General features: G+C 39.9%; 1 protein-coding gene across 1 annotated transcript in view; it reads right to left on the minus strand.

The window, feature by feature from the left end:
- The window catches only part of ush2a (Usher syndrome 2A (autosomal recessive, mild)), a 1,183,552-nt gene that overhangs the window by 382,008 nt on the left and 781,152 nt on the right, over positions 1-20,392 (minus strand). The window contains exon 44 of the mRNA XM_078556364.1: positions 14,267-14,895. Within this exon, the coding sequence (XP_078412490.1) occupies positions 14,267-14,895 (629 nt within the window). The remainder of the gene's footprint in view (positions 1-14,266; positions 14,896-20,392) is intronic.

Raw genomic sequence — 20,392 nt, forward strand, 5'->3', positions numbered from 1 at the left:
GAAATGGCTTCTCGTTCAATGCTCTTCCCCTGCCCATTGGACTAATTCCGAGGAGTCAGCATAACTGCAGAGGAAAACTACAACCTCCTACCACCAATTTTATTTGACAGCTCTTACTGTAATTTAACTTCTACACAAGGCCCAGTTCCTTACCTGTGACTCAATTCCCACTAAACTGCTGAACACCCAACTTTCCTTCCTGGCTTCCTCTCTTCAGATATTGACCTTCATGCTTTCCATCATCCCTTTCCTGAAAAAAAACTACCCCCAACCCATCTGTCCCTGCAAACATCTGTCCTATCTCCAACTTCACTTTCCTCTCCAAATTTCTGGCATCAGTTGTTGCTTTCCAAATTCTTGCCCGTCAGTATTGAAGAAGAATATTATACATTGCTGGAGAGATGGGATATCATGGAGAGGTCAAGCGCAGAATCTGTTTCATTAGAGTTAAGATACAACAGATGTACCATTACACTACTGGGTGTATTCCATAAGCCACCAGCTACTGGGAAAGATATAGAGGAGTGAATTTGTAGGGAAATTGCAGTGAGGTGCAAAACCTACAGGGTGGTGATAATGAAATAGGACTGGGATAAAAGGTACAAAATGAATGCTTTGCATCTGTCTTTACCAAGGAAGATGATGTTGCCAGAATCATAGCGAAAGAGCAGGTATTGAGATACTGGATGGGTTGGAAATTGATAAAGAGGGCTATTAGAAAGGCCTTAGAAAGGTGTAAGGATAATCCCGTAAGCAGGCTAGTTGGCAGTAGGAATGCTTTTAGAAGTGATAATGCAGGACAGAATTAACAGTTACTTGGACAATTGTGAATTCATTAAGGAAAGCCAGCATTGATTCAAACATGTTTAAATAAGTTGATTAACTTTTTTGTTGAGGTAACAGAAAGGGTTTGTTATATTGTTATCTTATTTGCAAAGAGCTAGGAACTAATTGTGATGTGAATATGTATCCCCGGATGCCACATTTACTGCTGCACTGCAGTCATATGCTGAGTAACAATGTATCAGTCTATTCAGTATAGCAGCCACATGCAGAGCAGCAAGAAATAAACTTGATGATGCTGCAGCGTTTTGAGCCTAAAGTATGATTGTTTCTAAAGACATAACATGGTAGCAGTGGGTTGTCGAGTTAAAAACAGAACATTTTAAATTAATTTAATGCTGAGTTAGATTGAAAATCAACCCAAGTTAGTGCCAGAGAGAGAGAGAGAGAGAATAAATGGGTGAATTGTGCAAAAACGAAATGGCCGCTGCAGCAATAAACACACAGCCCCAGCCTATGGTGAATTTGGAAGCTGATGATAAAAGCAAAATACTGCGGATGCTGGAAATCTGAAACAAAAACAAAAATAGCTGGAAAAACTCAGCAGGTCTGACAGCATCTGCGGAGAGGAACACAGTTGACGTTTCGAGTCCGTATGGCTCTTCATCAGAACTAAGCTGACGATGCCAGAGAGGCATGCGAGAAGTTTAAACAAGAGAGTAACATTCAGTAGCTTCCTCGGAGGCATTACCAAAGAGAAAAGGGTCAGCTACATCCTTTTGTGGGGAGGAGAGAAAGGGTTAAATTTGTTTAATAGTTAGGAGCTGAGTCAAGAAGACAAACCCAGTCAAATTTTTTGAACAATTCAGCACACATCTCCAGCCAAAGTCAAATAATCAGATCTACCTATACAAATTTCAAAGCCTGAAGTAGGAATCAGGTGAGCCTGTTGACAATTTCATAACAAAATTGAAAAATGCAGCCTGTAAATGTAAATTTAAGGACACAGATGAAAGGCTGCTAGATCAGCTCATTTGGGGCTCTGCACACCTTGAAGCACAAAAAGATTTAATTAGAAAGGACAAGCTCAAAATATTGCAGGTTGTTGATGCTGCCAGAGCACTTGAAACTATGAGTTGACAGATGAAGACGCTGTCTATCCAAATGACCAGCTTTCAGTTAAGTCAAGAGAAAGTCAGCAGGGTTGATGAAGTGAAACAGCAACAAAAGAATGCATACCAAACAGAGAGCGAGATGTGTTAGAGCTGTGGATGACCACATGAGTTCACAGACAGGAGGATATGTCTTGCATATGGATCAAACAACAGAGTTTGTGAGAAGCCAAATCACTGGGGAAAGATGTGCTGAAGAAAGAAAGAATAGGATAAATGAGTTATCAGAGACAGAGCAACAGGGCGAGTAAGAAATAAAAGGAACCAAAATATCCATACCCTGGAAGATGATGATGAGTTTGAGGACACAATAGGCACAGAAACCATACAACTGCATGAAATGGTTGGATGTGACAGTCTCCAGGGAAAATAAATTCACACAACTATTCAGGTCAGGAACAGAGTATGAAATAAGCCCAGAAGCTGAAACTTGATACGGGAGCACAGAGTAACATCATCCCACTCAGATCATATCAGAAGATCTTTCCTGAAAATTTGAAAGAAAATGGATACCCAAGGAAATGATCTCTGAAACAGAGCAATGTCCTGCTAGCGGCACACAGAGGAATTGAGGTTTGATAGCTAGGAACAACCCAAATCAGAGGGACACACAAAGGAAAAGATATTAACTGTATGTTCTACATCACTGAAAGAGATGGTCCTGCTATCCTGGGGTTGAGGAGTTGTGAAGAGCTGCAGTTTATCTCTGTAAAGCATGAGATGAAGGAGGCAACACTGAGGGTTGAAGCTAGTACACCCATTGAAAACTGCCCTCCAATCAGAAACAAGAAAGATCTGGTACAAATGTATTGGATGCTTTGAAGATTTTGAATCTCACACCACTATTGACCCAGCAATGAAACCAGTGATTCAGCCCCTACTTAAAGTACCAACAGAACTAGAAGGGAAGCTTGAAAGAGAGCTCCAAGAAGAAGGTGGAAGAAGGTGATCACAGAGTCACAGATCCTACAGATTGGGTAAATTCCTTCATAGTGAGAGAAAGGCCAAATGGGCAGCTAAGAATTTGCCTGGATCACAAAGATCTTAATCAAGCAATACAAAGGAATCACTACCCCATTCCAACACTGGAAGAGATCACAGCAGCTGTTTTCAGCAAGCTTGATGCCAGAAATGGCTCCTGGAATGTAAAGCTTTGTGAGGAACCTTCACTGTTGACAACACTCAACGCACCCTTTGGCTGGTCAAAACTCCTACCTCTACCTTTTGGCCTTAACGTGAGCCAGGATGTGTTCCAGCAGAAAGTAGATAAAACATGTAAAGGAGCAGTGGGTGTAGCTGATGATATCCTGAACTATGGTGTAGATGGAAAAGATCATGACCACCATCTACATGCAGCCATGGAGAGAACCAGGAAAGCTGGAATCAGGCTAAACACAGACAAGTGCATTGTGAAGGTGACAGAATGCCGGTTCTTCAGAATGGTGTACAGACCTGATGGAGTCAAGCCAAGTCCTGAATAAGTAGCAGCCATATCTGAGATGGAAGATGCAAGAGACAAGGAGTTGCGAAGTTTCCTTGGCTTGATCCAGTAATGAGTTCTTTCATACTTTGCATGTCAGAAAACACAGCAAACCAATGAGAGATGATGTAAAAAAAAAAGTTAAGTACCAGTGGTCAGAGTCACACACGAGGAGTTTCAACAAACTCAAAGAAGTAGTACTCAAGGAGACAAATCTTTCATACCCTAGACAATGCAGGAAGAACTTCTCCAGAAGATATATGAAGGCCAAATGGGAATGGAGATGTATAAGTTCAGAGCCAGATAAGCTGTGTACTCATTTACCTAATCTGTAGGCTCAGTGACTCTGGCAATGAGGTAATGTGGTTGATGTGGTGAACATAGATTTCCAAAAGGCATTAGATAAAGTGCAGCATAATAGGCTTACCAGCAAAGGTGAAACCCATGAATTAAATGGACAGTGGCAGCATGGATATGAAGTTGGCTGAGTGACAGGAAATAGAGGGTAATGGTTAATGGTTGGTTTTCAGACTGCAGGAAGATATACAGTAGGGTTCAGGGGTTGGTATGAGGATCACTGCTTTTAGTGATATCTATTATTGACTAGACTTGGCGTAGAGGGCACAATTTCAAAATGTGCAGATGACACAAACTTGTAAGTCTTGTGAACTGTGAAAGAGATAGTGATAGACTTCAAGAGGACATGGACTGGTGAAATGGGTGGACACATTGTAGATGAAATTTAATGCAGAAATGTGTGAAGTGATACATTTTTGTAAGAAGAACGAGGAGTGGTAACATAGAATAAAGGGCCTAATTCTAAAAGGGGAGCAGGAACAGAGACCTGGGGGTATATGTGTACAAATCGTTGAAGATGGCAGGACAGGTTGAGAAAGTGGTTAAAATGGCATACATAATACTTGGCTTTATAAATCGAGCCATACAATACAAAAGCAAGGAAGTTATGATGAACCTTAGAAACACCAGTTTAGCCTCAACTGGAGTAACGTGTCTAGTTCTGGCACCACACTTAAGGAAAAATGTGAAGGCTTTAGAATGGGTGCAGAAAAGATTTACAAGAATGGTTCTAGGGATGAGGGTCTCCAGTAATGTGAATAGATTGCAGAAGCTGGGGTTATTCTACATAGAGAAGAGAAGATTCAGAGATGGTGAAACAGAGTTAATGTTTCGAGTCCAATCTGACTCTTCTTCGGAACTCCAAAGTTCCAGTGGCCCTCTCCCTATGACCCTCATTCTGCTCATACTCACCTCTATCTAGGGATACAGCAGTGATCCTCAAGGTCAACCCAAGTGTTGTACTGACAGTGGCCACAGCTCCTGGTGGCACTGCCGATACTGGAGAGCTGCTGGTCTCTGATTGGCCAGCAGTGCTCAGGGGCAGTATTTCCATCCTTCTGGGGGCTTGATTGCATGGGAGGCCCAACTCTGTCCAGGTAAGTACCTGACTGCATCGGGCCTCTCAGAGAGAAAGGACACTGGGGTTCCCACCGGTTCTCCAACTGGTGGCGGGATCCCTGTCACACTCATTAAATCATTCAATGAAATTTGAACCTCTCCAATCAGATTTCCATCATTGTCACATCACTAAAATGGCTCTAACTAAAGTCACAAATCTTCAGTTTCTGCAACTGAACCATGGTGTATTTACTGTTCTTTTCTGCATTAACCAGTCTGCAGCATTTGACATAATTGACTGCAGCATCTTCCTCCAACACCTTTTCTGAGATCTCTAGTTCAGTGGATGCCCTTGCGTGGTTTCACTCTTATCTACTTGATTGTAGCTAGAGCACCTAGCTTCTCTTCCCACTTTTTTCCTCGGAGCCCCAAAAATTCTTGGCTTTCTTATTTTTCTCATCTACATATTTTCCCGCATTGACTTTATTCACATACTTGGAGTAATTTTCCACATTTTTGCCAGCGACACCCAGCTCTTCCTCTCTCAAACCTCTAAAGACTCAGTTGTTATACTGCTTGTTCAATATCCAAACTGGTATGAGCCATAATTTACTTCAGTTAAGTATCATCTTTGACCCCACTACAAACTACATAACCTTGCCACTGATTCCATTCCACTTCCAGCCACTGTCTCAGGCTGAACCACACTGTTTAGCAGTCAAGATGTTGTATTTCACCCTGAGTCGAGTTTTCAACCCCGTATACTCTCAATCACAAAGACCGCCTGCTTCCACCTCCATAATAGCCCCAGCCTCTATCTGACAATAGAACTCCCATCAATCCCTTTGTTACCTCCAGACCTGACAGTTCCAATGCTTTCTTAGACAGCCACCCATTCTCTACCCTCTAAATTTTACTGCATCTGCTGTCTGTATATAATCCAGTAACATACCCAGCTCACCCATCACTCTTGTCCTTGTTTGCCTACATTTGTTCTTGGGCCCCGAATGCCTTATAGTTCTCATTGTTATGCCTGAACCCTTTCATAGCCTTGGCCCTCACTATCTCTGTAACATCATCGAGCCCTACAACCACCCTCATCCCACCATGTTTTGCGTTTGGCCTTTGGCAGTCCACCTTTTTTTGGCCTGACTATTAGCAGCCTTGCCTGCAGTCATCTGTGCTCCATGGCCTGAAATTCCTCCCTAAACTTCTCTGCTTCTCATCTTAAGGCCTTATTTCAACATGTGTTTTACCCACCTTCCCAATATCTCCTTATTTGTATCTGCTTCCAGTTGTGCCTGATTATGCTTCTGTGAAGCACCTTGGGACCTTATCCATGTTGAAGGCACTGCATAAATGCAAGTTGTTGTAATTTGGCAGTGAAAGAATGTTTATAATTATACTGAGTATTAGTGACGCTGATTACTATTGCTTAATATCTTCATGTGAGATTCCTTTATTAGTTATTTGAAGGAGATGTCAAGCTGTATAATCAGGTTAATGCCTCTGTTAAAATTGTAGATAAATGTTATTATGAAATTGCTTACAGAATGTGATTTTAACATAATGTACGGAAAATTGTGGGAACGTGTCCACGATTTACTAAAATGAACTCTAGCAGGCACAGCTTCCCACCGGGAATGCAATTCCATTAAATCAGATTGTGATATTCGCCCAATATAATTTGAAATCTGACGGTCCTGAAATTACATTGCAGGATATGAGTGTACAAATGCTTGGTGTGTTCAGCTGAAATTTCTCTCACCATTATTTTAGCAATGGCACTAACCAGTTCAAAATAAATGGTCTTTATAAATAAATAAATCTTTGCTAATGTAACAGAGAGAAATTTCAGGACTGTAATTTAGAAGAAATTGAAACTATATCATCAGCACACAACAATTTCAAAAAGTACAACTGGGGTCTCAAGGTGGTTCTGTACATCAACAGACTGCTGTAGGATGTCAAAACTAGAGTTCACGTTTGCAATTCAATTCATGAACCCAGAAATTATACCAAGTGATAGTAGTGTATGAACATTTAACACGCCAGTGCTCTGTAATAAGGGCTTGGCCTTTCATTTCCCAATAATAATAGTATAATACTAGACACTTTGGGCAGATAATATGACAATTTCAATGTATCAAGTGCTTGTTTGGGGATGAGGCCTGAGGCCTATGACGTGCTTGGGCATCAAGTGCACCCCAATGCAGGTGGTGAGCAAAGTAGCTTGTGCACTAGGTCCGTTCACTCTGAACTACATTAGCCAGTATCTTATAATGTGCTAGAATGCCTGAACACTACTTCGGTTGCATAGCACATATTTTGTGTGGGCACTGAAGATAGGACCACTGTTAAAGGGAAATAAGTGACTTCCTGCCTGAACCCCACTGACCTCTCTATTTATGTCTGGTTCCCCTGTCCCATGTAGTAAAATCATGTAGCATAACAGATACCCAACAGCCCTGCACTGTGGTGCTGCTACTGGATTTAATAGCACTTGAAGTCTAATTGCGTCATGAGCAGCCAGCAGCACTATAAAATTATGCATTTCCTCAAATGCTCTATTAACTGAGGTGTCAAGATTGCCAACATTATTTTATAGGTTAGAGAGAGAAAGAGAGAGACAGAGACATACAAGGAAAGACGGAATTTTTTTTGAGGGACATGCAGAATAGGACATAAGCATAAGAGAGAAAAATATGGTGAGAAACAATGTAATAAACAAACACAAAACAGCATCAGAGGGAAGCAGAGACTTACAGGAAGAGGATATGAATTGAAGAAAGATTAGAGTAGGATAAATAGTAATAGATTATTTCTTCTGCTCAATGGAAGTGCACAAAGTGTTGATCATCGCAAAAAAAGTTAAAGAGGACATTGGAGGAAAGGCATCTTTGCAAATAGTGTTATATGTTTTTTTGTGTGCCTGCATGCTATTGTAATGTAAAGGTGCTCGGCAGAGCAAGCGTTAATATAGGACAGGAGAATAGCATTGCCCGTGGCATGATGTATAGAGTCACATGGTAATAGACTGAGAGAACAGTCTAGAGATAACACTCTGGAACCAGCCTGCATTGAGACAACAGCTCCATGCATGACAGTAACCTAGGATCTGTAAATAGTTAAATGGTTCATATTTAAACATACAAGTCTCCAGATCTCATTGCTGAGACACCACTGAACACCATAATACAACATGGTGGTAGTGCTGGGATATCAGAGCTATCAGCATAATACAACATGGCTGGCAGTGGTGGGAGCTTCAACAAGATATCACATCAGAGACAGTACCGTAATCCGAAATGGTGATCTGCGGTGATATGAAAGGTAGCAGCTAAATGCATGAACACAGAACAGCATCCCAAGGTATGAAAACTGCAAGCAGCTGAAACATAACTAGAGAGACACAGACCTAAGAAGAAAACTTGAAGAAAAAGCTGAAGCAGCTTCATTACAGAAGTGAGAAATCCACCAGAGTGAATGGAAGTCCATTACAAAAAATTGCAAGAACCTGAGTGGCACAGTTCATGACATGGTGAGCAAAAGTACAAAAATAAGTAGGTGTACTTACATTTTAGAATAGGTGGCAGTCCCAAGGGCTCAGCATTCAGAGGGCAGCTGAAAGAGAGCTGCAAGTAAATAGCATGGTTTAAAAAAAAACCTGTAAAAATTGGCTGGCAGAGTCAAAGGTTTAAGCAGAACCTGCAGAGTTTTTAAAAAAAGATAGAGACCTGCAGGGCACAGTAAATTAATAAAAGGAAAAAGCCTGCAGAGTATATGAGAAAGGGAATCCTTTATAGTTGGGAAAAGTAAAGCTTTTCAGTAAAAAGAAATGCTGCTGTTCTTCAAGCCCAGTACAGTACAAAAAGCTGGAACGCTCTGTATCTGATTTGATACATTTGTTGCAAAATACAACACCTGCAAAGCAGTTTTTTTTAAAAATTGAGCCAAAAATCTCCCCAGCAACAAGACTCAAAAAAAAACGACAGAGGGAAGTCAACTGTATCCTAGCAACTATAGCTTGAGTAAAAAAAAACATTGGTTACTGCACTCACAGCATTAAAGAGGCAATGCAATGTAAAGCTGTAACTAAAGAAAACAGCCATGCACAGAAAATTGTAAGAGACCCCAGAGAGAGAGGGTAACTCTGCTGAGGGCAACAAGAGACCCCAGAGAGAAGGCAACAAAAGACCTCAGAGGGAAGGCAACAGAAGACCCCAGATGGAGGGCAACAGAAGAACCCAGAGCATGAGGTAACTCAAAATAAGCAAAACATGCAAAAAGTAAATGAAGCTGTTCTACAAGATATTCGCATCAGAGCTGAACTAGAAGATTTGAAGCACGAGATTCAAGCTGAGTATATACCTCTGAAAACACAAAATAAACTGAAGTCTTCAATGAACCAAGCTGTTCGAGATCTGAGCAACCAAATTTCAGGGACAACACAAAGGTATCAGGAGGAAATAACAACGCTCAATTCCGCAGTTAGAAAAACTCAACCAGATGTGCAGCCAGGCAAAACTCAGGCAGGAGAGGCACGCAAAGAAATTGCGACCCTGGAAGACTCCTTGAAGAATCAACATGTAGCCATCTAAAAACATGAGGAGCTAAAAAGGATGCTGAATATTACTTCAGAAAAAGCTGCATTGGAAATATCAGTAGCAACAAAATGATGCACTGAAGCCCAGAGTGAGTTGGCAAGAGGTCAACAAGAAAATAAATAGTTGAAAGAACAACTGATTGTCCTTCAAGATCAAATGCAAAAAGAATGTGTAACCATTTAGTACCATGAAGAAATGAAGATTGACTTCAATAACAGAATGGAAGCACAGCAGAAGAAACTTGAGGAGACTATGCTGAATTGCAGGAAAACTCAAGATAAATCAAGTGAGCTTCGTAAAGAAAAGAAAAACCTGTTGAAAGACCTTCATATGTTATAAGAATCCCTTAGGTCAAAATGTATTCTTCTGGAAAATTACGAAGAGAAGGGAAATGAATTTAATGTCACTCTGAACAAACTGAAGAACCGGTTGGCAAAGAAGACTAGGCAATGTTCTATATTCCAGGAGGAAGCCAAAAGCTACAAGAAACAGAATGAAGAGCTTAAGAAGCAGTTGAATGGAAAAGAAAAGGCATTGAAAGGAAAAGCCGTCGATCCTTCCAAACTACGAGTGGATAATGAGCTACGAATTGCACAATTACATAACTAAAACAAGTTAAGACTTCGCCGGAGACGGACCTGGCCAACAGTAAAACAAAAACGAAGGACAAGGACAAAGTTCTGTTGCAGACAGAAAAAGACAGAAATTCAATTGGAAAATGTAAATCTGACACTGAAGTACAAGACACTAGATAATAAAAAAGCGGAGCTGAATAAAAAGATTCATAAGCTTGCAAAAGGATTTGAAAACAAAATAGCAAACAAGTGTTTGGCTGAAACAGTGGAACAAGTGGAAATGAAGGTTCCATATGTGAAACATCAATGTTCAGCAAGAACATGGCGGACACCACTTGAAAAGAAAATTCAAGTCCATGTTTGGAATGAACGAGTGCACATTCCTCTCAGAAGGAATGGGACAAACCCATAGTGTTTCCAAAAAAGCAAACGAGTTGTTAATAAAGAGAACTGCAATTCAAAGAAACACAAAAAGCAAATCAAATGGACATGACCAAGTACCAGAAACATAGAGTATGACTACCATTCCTCCAAACATGACAGACTGAGGTATGGAAGAAATGTCAAACCTCAAGACCGCCTGAACTGATAAAGTCAGAGACTTGAGATGGGTAAGGGGGGGGGGGAGGCGGTGGTGGGGGGAAGGGATAGCAAGTAACTATTGTATTACAAATAGTTATATTCTTTTGGAAGGGAAAATTTTCTTTGGAGAAGAAAGGAGGGATGCTGTATGATGTTGCATGTGCCTGCATACCATTGTAATGTAATGGTGATCAGCAGAGCAAGGGTTAATGTAGGACTGGAGAATAGCAATGCCCATGGTATGATGTATAGAGTCACATGGTAATGGACAGAGAGAGCACTCTAGAGACAACGCTCTGGAACCAGCATGTATTGAGATAACAGCTCCGTGCATGACAGTAACCTGGGCTCTGAAAATAGTTAAAGACTAACAATAAACAGTTCATGTTTAAACATACAACAATTCTCAAGATCTCATTGTTGAGGCAGGACTGCACACCATAATACAACACATAGGGTGATTAGAATGTGGCTATGTTGCAGATCATTGTTGAAACAGTGATCATCAATTCTTTTCAAAGGAAAATTAAATATTTGATTGCAAAAGAGGAATATTAAGGAAATTGGGAATCAAGCAGGATGGTGGGATTGGAATAGTTGACAGGGAATCTGAAACAAAAACTAGAAATGCTGTAAATATACATCAGATGTATACTTCTGTTTTCAGTTCTGATGAAGGTCAATACCCAAAATGTTAATCTCTCTTTTCTCATTAAAAATGCTGATGGGACTGCTCTGTATTTCCAACGTTTTCTGTGAATTGATTTTCTTTAATTGTTTTTCCTGACCAAAGCAAATACACTATTAGAAATAACGCAATCAGGCTCTATTCCTACATTCCTGCTATTATGACTAAGTGAGAGAACAACTGCTTGTTCTGTTTCTGCAGGTTTGGAATTCACCAGAGACTACTTCAACTTGCAAGCTTGCATGTACTTCATGAAAAAACAACAATCAAGGAATCCTCTCACTAAGGCCTGCTTTTCAGTATTAAATGTGCCTAAGATGTTTGTTGACCAAGGATTTGCAGAATGAAACCTGCATTTTCATTCAACCGAGGCTTCAGGCACTGGTATAATTATTTAGGTGCTTATAGCCTTTATCTTGTCCAAAATTATTCAAAACAATCAACTGTTAAAGGCATATTCTGTATTTAAACAACCTAAATTGATAAGAGGGGAATGAATCAGGTATTTATGACACACAAGAGCCAGGCAATGACCATCTCCAAGAGAGAATTTAACCATCTTCCCTTGGCATTCAGGGCATTACCATTGCCGAATCCTCTACCTCAACATCCTGGGGGTTAACATTGACCAGAAAGTTAACTCCACCAGTCATATAAATATTGTGGCTACAAGAGCAGGTTAGAAGCTAAAAATTCTGCGCAGGTAACTTACCTCCCGAATCCAGTCCAGCATATACAAGGCACAAGTCAGGAGTGTGATTGCATACTCTCCATGCCTGAATGAGTGCAGCTCCAACAACACACAAGGAACTCGACACCATCCATCACAAAGCAGCCTACTTGATTGGCACCCCATCCACCACCTTTTACATCCACTCCCTCCACCACCGACACACAGTGACAGCAGTGTGTACTACCTCTACAAAATGCGCTTTAGCAACTTGCCAATCTTCTTTGGAAAGCACCTTTCAAGCCTGCGTCTTCTATTGCCTAGGAGAACAGACGCATGCGAGCACCACCACCTGCAAGTTTCCCTCCAAGCCACACAACATCCTGACAGCACTGTGAGTGTACTTACACCACATAGCCTGCAGCAGTTCAAGAAAGTGGCTCACTATCACCTTTCCATGGGCTATTACAAATGGGCAATAAATGTTGGCCTTGCCAGTGATGTTCACACCCCATGAATGAACAAAAAAAAGGGTGTATAATTGGGTGATTATACTTAGGTTTCTCCGCCCCTCAACCCATGTAGAGAAATGGCTAACCTCTGCTCTACAACTCACTCTGGCAATACAGCTGAGGCATACTCTCTTACACTGGCATGAGAACTACAAGTATAACATCAGCTCATGATCCTACACATTATGGGGAAGATTACACCCCCGTCCCCCGCTTCCCTCAGAAGATGCTACACTGCTGCTGGCAGGCCCGCAGTTACTGGGATGTCCTTTTCTGGGCCATTTAAGTAGCCTGGGGTCAGCGTTTGTAAGGCCTATTGCAACTGGTAGGAATCAAAATCAGGAATAGTTGCAGGCCTCTGAGACCCACAGCTACATCTCTGACTTTGGCAATCAGGTCTCTCTGGTTACTGGTAGTGATTGACAGTCACAAGGTTCCAATTCAATCTGAAGATCCTTGAACAGGGCAGGAGGGACCATTCACTGAATGTGACTCTAACTTGTGGTCTATCAGCTTGCTTAGGGGAACCCTGTAGATTCTCTATTTAGTGCAGGTCCAATGGCAGGCCACAGGGGATTTCTGGGTACCCATGTCCCCAGGCAACTAGCAAGTGAGCAACATGAAAAAGACGACCAAAGAGTTAACTTTCCTGCCACCGTTCACCAGATGCAAACGTCGGGGAGATGAGACACAGACTCAGATCTCTAAGTTGCCACATAATCTGGAATTTCTGGGATGTTCTGGGAAGTGGAGCTTGGCTTGTTTCTGCATCAGGTGCTGGTCAGATGAAGCAATTGTAATAAGATGGCGGCTGTATTCCCACTCTTTGGTCGCCATGGGCAGGATCTTTAGGTCGGCGAGCAGGGGCCGGGGCCCACTCGCCGACGCGTAAAATGACGTGGGATGACGTCGGGCGGAACTCCTGATGTCACCCCGTGTCATTTCAATTTTTAGGTCGGCGGAGGCGCAGTCGAATAAACTGTGCGCCCGCCGACCTGTCAACAGCCTATTGAGGCCATTGACAAAGTCATTAACCTCATTAGTGGACCTGCCCGCCCAACCTTAAGGTTGGTGGGCAGGCCGGGAGCCCTGGCGGGCTTCAGAAAAAGCATGAAACCTCATCCACGGGCAGGATGAGGTTTCATGAGGGTTTTTAAAAATTTAATAGATGTTTGATTTAAAGTGGTGGACATGTCCCAACTCATGTGACAGTGTCACATGAGGGAACATGTCAGGGAAATTTTGTTTTTGTACCTTTACCATTTTAAAATTTGAAGCTGATCTCCCTGAGGCAGCGCTTAGCCTCAAGGAGATCAGTGCACTCTTTTGCGCGCATGCACGAGAGAGCGCACTCCCGGCTGAGGGAATACCACCCCACAGGGAGCGCATAGCGCTTCCTGGCGGACGTCATGCTGGCCGAGCCTTAATTGGCCCACCCATGTAAAATGGCGGCGCACCCCCAATTGGGGGCGCCGATTGGAGGCGCACCTGCCCGCGCCTGCTCCTGCACTTCCTCATCCGATGGGGGGAAAATTCTTCCCCATAGAACACAATGCACGTGTTTTATCCCAATTGAATAGCATCATTTACTGTTGATATATATTTCAGTAAATAATAGTTCAGGGGTAATAGATACCCGATTGTAAAATATTTAGTGCTTTTCCCCTGCATTTTCCTTAAATTAGGCAGGTAAAAAATTAAAATTGTAAGATAAAAGCAAACTGTTAACAATTTCTTTGTGGTTAAAAGAAAGACACTGAAATAAACTTGAATTAACCTACCTTAACTGAATTTGGACTCAGAATCTGAATGTGAGGTGGCTGTACTCCAGCAGGTCTTGAAGGCCTTGTGGTAACTTCCTTCCAAGCACTACTGTTTGTTCCTCCATTGATGGTCCTTACTAGGATCCTATATTCATATGTAGTCCATGGATTTAGGTCTGCAGAATTATCCACATATCTCAATGGCTGGCCAGACGTTTCAGTCACAAGGGTAAAAACCTCTTCTGTCCCTTTAACCTTTCTCTCGATAGCTACATTATCAATAACACCATTGGGATGGGCTGGTAAGTTCCATGATATGAGTACTGAGGTTGGAGTGTCTGAATAAAGTTCTGGATTAGAAATATTCTCAGGAGCTTTCGGAAGAGTTTGAACCACATGCGATGTTGGTGACAGAGAACATCCCGCTGATGTGCAGCTTTCTACTTGGAAAACATACATAGTGTATGGATGTAGATGGGCTACAAAGTATCTGGTAATGTTGCTTGGCACTGTGGCCAACCTGGAGCCATTCTGATAAATTTGGTAGTGAGTAATGTTACCATTACACTGTGATGAATGTTGCCATATCAATAATAGACTTTGAGATTTGACTTTCAGCACAAGAGGTGGATCCACTGGCCCAGGTTCTGGAGTTAAAAATAAATAAGTCGTGTAAGATTATTTTGGAAAAAAGGGCTGAGTGTTCATTACATATTTGGCAATTCCTGTAGATCTCTTCTATTCCAATCCTCTGTGAGGAGGTGGTCTGATCTACAACTGTTGGCTAGCAGTTGTGTAAGTCACAGTTTCATAAGTAATTGACTGGCATCCATTCTACAGCTCCTCCTGATAGTACTGGTGAGACTATTATGTCATGGAAAAACTAGGTGCACACTTATTGCATAGGACTTAATAATACTGTGTACTAACAAACTGAAATACTTTCCCACACAAAAACAGAAAATGCTGGAAAAGCTCAGCAAATCTAGCAGCATCCGTGGAGGGAGAAACAGAGTTAATGTTTTGAGCCCGTATGACCCTTCTTCAGCTCTGAAGAAGGGTCATACGGACTCAGAATGTTAACTCTGTTTCTCTCTCCACAGATGCTGCTGGACCTGCTGAGTTTTTCCAGCATCCACAGTATTTTGCTTTTATCTGAAATACTTTCCCTACTGATATATCCAGAAATCTAAACAATAATCTTGGATAGCACCCTTATTGTAGATGCAAAATCAGGTTCTGGCAAAAATAAATTCACAAAATGAATGTGCAAGCATATATTACCCTGTGGTATTTCGTACAGTTGCAGGCCTCTCAGACCTCTAGCCACATCTCTGGCTTCAGTGATCAGGTTTAGACTTGGCAAAATACAAATGCACAGGCATAAACTACCCAGTGCTCTTATTCCTAAATTAGGCTTAGTTTTACTGTGCTGAAAATAAATATTAAAATAAACATGCTTTTCAATAAACAGCATTTTCACCTGTACTGCCAGGAGGTGTAGCAAAGCCAGTCAATTTACGACAGTAGAAACCTAAAGATAAGTCACCTTTGTTCCTCACAGTGGCTAATCTTCAAACGTGAGCCTAAATGAAAATTATTTATTGGTGTGACATCACAGCTGAGCCCATTCCTAACCTTTCCAAAAGTGGTTACTGGATAGCAATCAGAAGCGAGAACCTTGACTAACATCAGGCAGCAGAGACCAATTGTTGGACCTAAAATTGTGATTAACAAAGATTAGTTAACTCAGCATAGACCAGGGATTGGGAACTTCTGTTTTTTGTTAGCTTTGTGCTATAGGGGGCAGTGCTTTTAAATGCTTGGCCAATGGGGAAATGATTAGAACTTTGAGCCACATTCTCATTATATAATTATGTGATAATTAAAATAAAATTCATGATATAACATAACCACATTGTGGATTGTACTCTCAAAGAAAGATATGTTACATCATACAACCAATATAAAGTTCGGGTATACGGCTCAAATACAGAATTAAGAGTAAATTGTTTCTAACAATCAATTTGGCTTGTTATTAGAAACTGATGCTCTGCAAAGTGGCTGAATTAACACTCTATCTAATCTTTCTTCTTTTTCGTGCTCTATTAAATAACATCATATTGTTTGAATCAGGGTTTTTTGCTTCCTACATTTAATTGATTGTATGATATTTATTTTCTAGCTGCATAGTCTGACAAACAGAGTATGCTGTGGAAATAGAAGAAAATGAACATATATAGTGTGAAATTGCATGATGCAATGCTACCATGTTTTTCAGCAGCAAAGCAGTTTTAAACACTTTATTTCCTTCACTAAAACAGTGGGGAGAGAAAATTTGAACAAACATTAATGCATTCATATGCTAATATTACACAGCATGATTTCATCTAATAAATCACTGATTGATAATTCATATGATTAAATTACTGCAAGATTCACATCGTCTTCAATTTATTCCAACAATACTAATCATAATGAAAAATCTTTACCTTACCCCCCTCACAACAGAAATCATAATTAAATTTAGCAATTTATTGGGCATTTGGTAAAGGGTTAAAGTACAACAGCCAGCAAAACATAGCTTCTAAGATGACATTCATTTCTAAAACAGTTAATATTACATATATGCAGATCATTTTGGTTTGGCCAGCAGGTGAATCACCTTGTGACAGAAGGGCATTCAAACTTGAGGAGGAGGCATAACTGTCCACCTTAATTCATACCTCCTATTGACCAAATGCATAGTAACATGTGACAACCGTCACAGAGAAGCTGACAGCTTCGACCGCTTTTTTGACTGAACAGAGATGCAATATATAAAAGAGGAGGTGGGTGGAAAAGAGGTGCGACTAAGGAGCAAAAATATAAATAATAACAAAGTGCATTCTGTCATAGTGAGGTTATTATGAAACTCAAACTATATATCACAGCATTTGATCATTATTTCCAGATTTTACCGTGTTGAATGGTAGGCAACCTTGAGACACTTTGTTACTCAATATTCTGCTTATTGGGTTAATATAGAATACGCCTCATTGTTCAAGTTCAAACTGCCAAGAAGGAATGCCAACATTTCTTAGCACTTCTGTGTTTATCATGCTAATCCTGGTTTTGGAATTCATCTACTCTGTGTTAATATTACAGATGATTTTGCTGGGATTGTGACAGGGGCTGCCGATTTAGCCCCTTGCTCACTGATAAATAAACATTGCACACATCTGACCTTTAGGTTAACAGGTTTTTATGCTTGCTCCACTCAACACTGTTACTGATTCAATTATCAGAAAGGTTCAAGTGCCTTCATGAATACTGAAAGATTCCACCGTATGTCTGCATAGGTGTTATGGAACAGCAAATTTGATGCAACTCTCATGAGAAATTCCATAATTGTAAATAATTTTACCACATGAGACAATCAAGTCACCTTGAGTGCAAACCATGGTCTGCTGAGAAATGTGTTATTTAAGCTTTACTGGTCTGTGTTAAATTCTGCAATTTGAAGGGCTGTTAAGTTTTTCAATTGAAATTTCATTTAAAATGCAGCACTTTTTATTTTATTGATGCTTTACTACTCTCAAGGTACAAGCAAGAACATGGTGCAATAACACAAGTCCAGCTCAATCAGTGATCAGTAACTGCCATAATTTCAGGACATTCAGTATACTTATAAAGTATATGTTGCAATCTATAAATTGCCATCCATCCACTCAGTAATGATTACATAGCTCTATTTCTAGCAATTGCAGTTTATGACATTTGTGCCAGAGTGATACTTGGTCAAATTTGAAAATGCTTTTTTAACAAGGGGATTTTGAGGCATCTGTCCATTATTTATATTAGACTTGGTAAAAAGAAAATAAATATGAAATTTTACAATTTATTGGGCTTTGAATTTTTTTTACTGACCTGAGCTTTCTGCAGTGACTGGTGTTGTAAAAAATGAAGGATGTTACCACATAGATGCAATGATATGGTCTATTAGTGTGTATGAGGTTCTGGAACCTAAAATATCATTGTATGCATGTCTTGCCTGTCTGACGCATAGAAAAAAACGCATCATAGAGGCTACACTGAGGGGAAAATGGCATACTGTCCCTTCTGCTTGAATATTTGAAATAAATACTATCCTGACCTGAATGGTCCATTGCACAGCACTCTGTAATTTGTTTGCAGTTCCTATTTGTCAACGACTGAATAACCAACAAAAATTGTTCTGAGAAGACACTGTGCTCAAACATAAAATTAAGTTGATGATTCATGCAGCTTTTTCTGACATTAACATAGACTTATTTACTTATTAAATTCAATATTTTTAAAACATAGTTTTAAAAGTAATATTTTTTCAAGAAAATAAACATCAATACAAATTGTGCCAGTTAGGATCAAAGCATACATGTAAGATTTTTTAAAAAATTGTTCTTTAGCAAAATTGTAAGGATAAAATCCATGATGAAATGTTGTTCACATGAGTAAAATTTCTAAGACTGTGAAACCCTTAAATTACTTGGCCTTTTTGTTACAGGAGGTTCTTTATATTTGTTTATTTATCACTTGCTGATGAATTTGCTCAGATGAAGAAACTATCTAAATGCTTTCCATAAACTGAAAAAAGCTGCTATGGGCCATTTGACTTAAATGAACCTTTAAATAATCAATAAAGCGAAAAGCTTTGAGGGCAGCTTGGCTACTCCTTAGCACACACAAAGGAAAACTATATACAATTATAGCTAAGAACCTGAATCTCAGTGTGTCAATCAACAGCTTCATCTCTGACTACGCTAACTGGGGAAATCTACCATTTCCCAGCCCCAGCTAATGGGGAATTCCAGAAGAACCTCTAACTAGACAGAATCTAAACACTCACCCACATCCCAGTTGCAGCGGGAGCATTTAACTCAATGTATATAGCGTGGAGTCCCTCAAGAATAAAACACTTCTTTGGCTAAAGCTAACAATTACTTCACAAAGGATTCCTGAAACTAGAGAATTCTAAAATTCTCAGCTTCTATCTGGTTGTTGAAAGCATAACCCATTGACAACTGGAAATAAGGAAAGTTTCCTCACACTAACACAAAGATAATGATAGCATAAAACCAAACAAATACTGGCTAAGAGCAAAGCTACACTCCAAAGGGAAAGATAGACACAGTATTAAGGACTGGAGATTTATAAATCCTCTTGGCCCGTGCTTTGTGCTTCATGTAGTCTTTAGGGAAGGAGCTGGGATGAGCCACAATTATTCCCAGAGAATATTGGGAACATATTACACTCACAATTTAAAGAGGAAACTGTCTGATCAACTTGGTCACATGGAGATAGCAACTTGATTATGTAAATCCCTTTAATTTGATCAATTTTGGCTGTTAAAGGTTTTTGATTTGACTGTTGGAGAACATTGTTTTTCACTTGTCTCTTTCAATTCTATTTAGAATTGCAAAACTCTTATTTCCAAATAACTTAAAGTGAAAGAGCACAATCTCTTTTAGGTATTTTGGGAAAAAAGCAACTGGGAAATTGAAAATATTTACCACTTAAGAATAATTTCATAGGTGATAATGATTTCATTGTGAGTAAACTTACATTTTTGAATGGTAACTCAGGTTGCAAATTCCTGTTAAAATCATGCTCAAAGTGGAAGCTATTACAATTCAAGAAGTAAGAATTCAGGTATGAAATAGCATTACATGATGGTCATAAAGTATTAATGGAATTGTAAAAGCAAAAACCAACCATTTAGTTCAATTTAAAAAATCACTATACATCAAAAATGCTCCACTAGCTGCAAAATCAATGGGAAAGATAACATGGTGGATGCAGTTAAAACTGAAAAAGTCTCCTCACTAAAATATCAAAAAGAAATCAATAGTACTTGATTTATCACTCCCTAAAATAATAGAACAGCAATAAAAATGTTACAGAGTAAAACATAATTTACTAAATAGCTGTTTTACATTTAGTCCTTTTGATGCAATAATCACAGACGATAACCATAAGACTAAAAACAACATTCAAGTCACTGATAAAAACACAATTTCCAGCACTTGTTTTGGATTTCCAGAATTCAGTTTTTACAGTTGAACTCATGACTATTTTAATAACAGATACCTATTTATTTCATCTATCATCTCGCTCTGAATTTAA

This window comes from Cetorhinus maximus, chromosome 14 (genome assembly GCF_964194155.1).
Source record: "Cetorhinus maximus chromosome 14, sCetMax3.hap1.1, whole genome shotgun sequence".
NCBI lineage: Eukaryota > Metazoa > Chordata > Chondrichthyes > Lamniformes > Cetorhinidae > Cetorhinus > Cetorhinus maximus.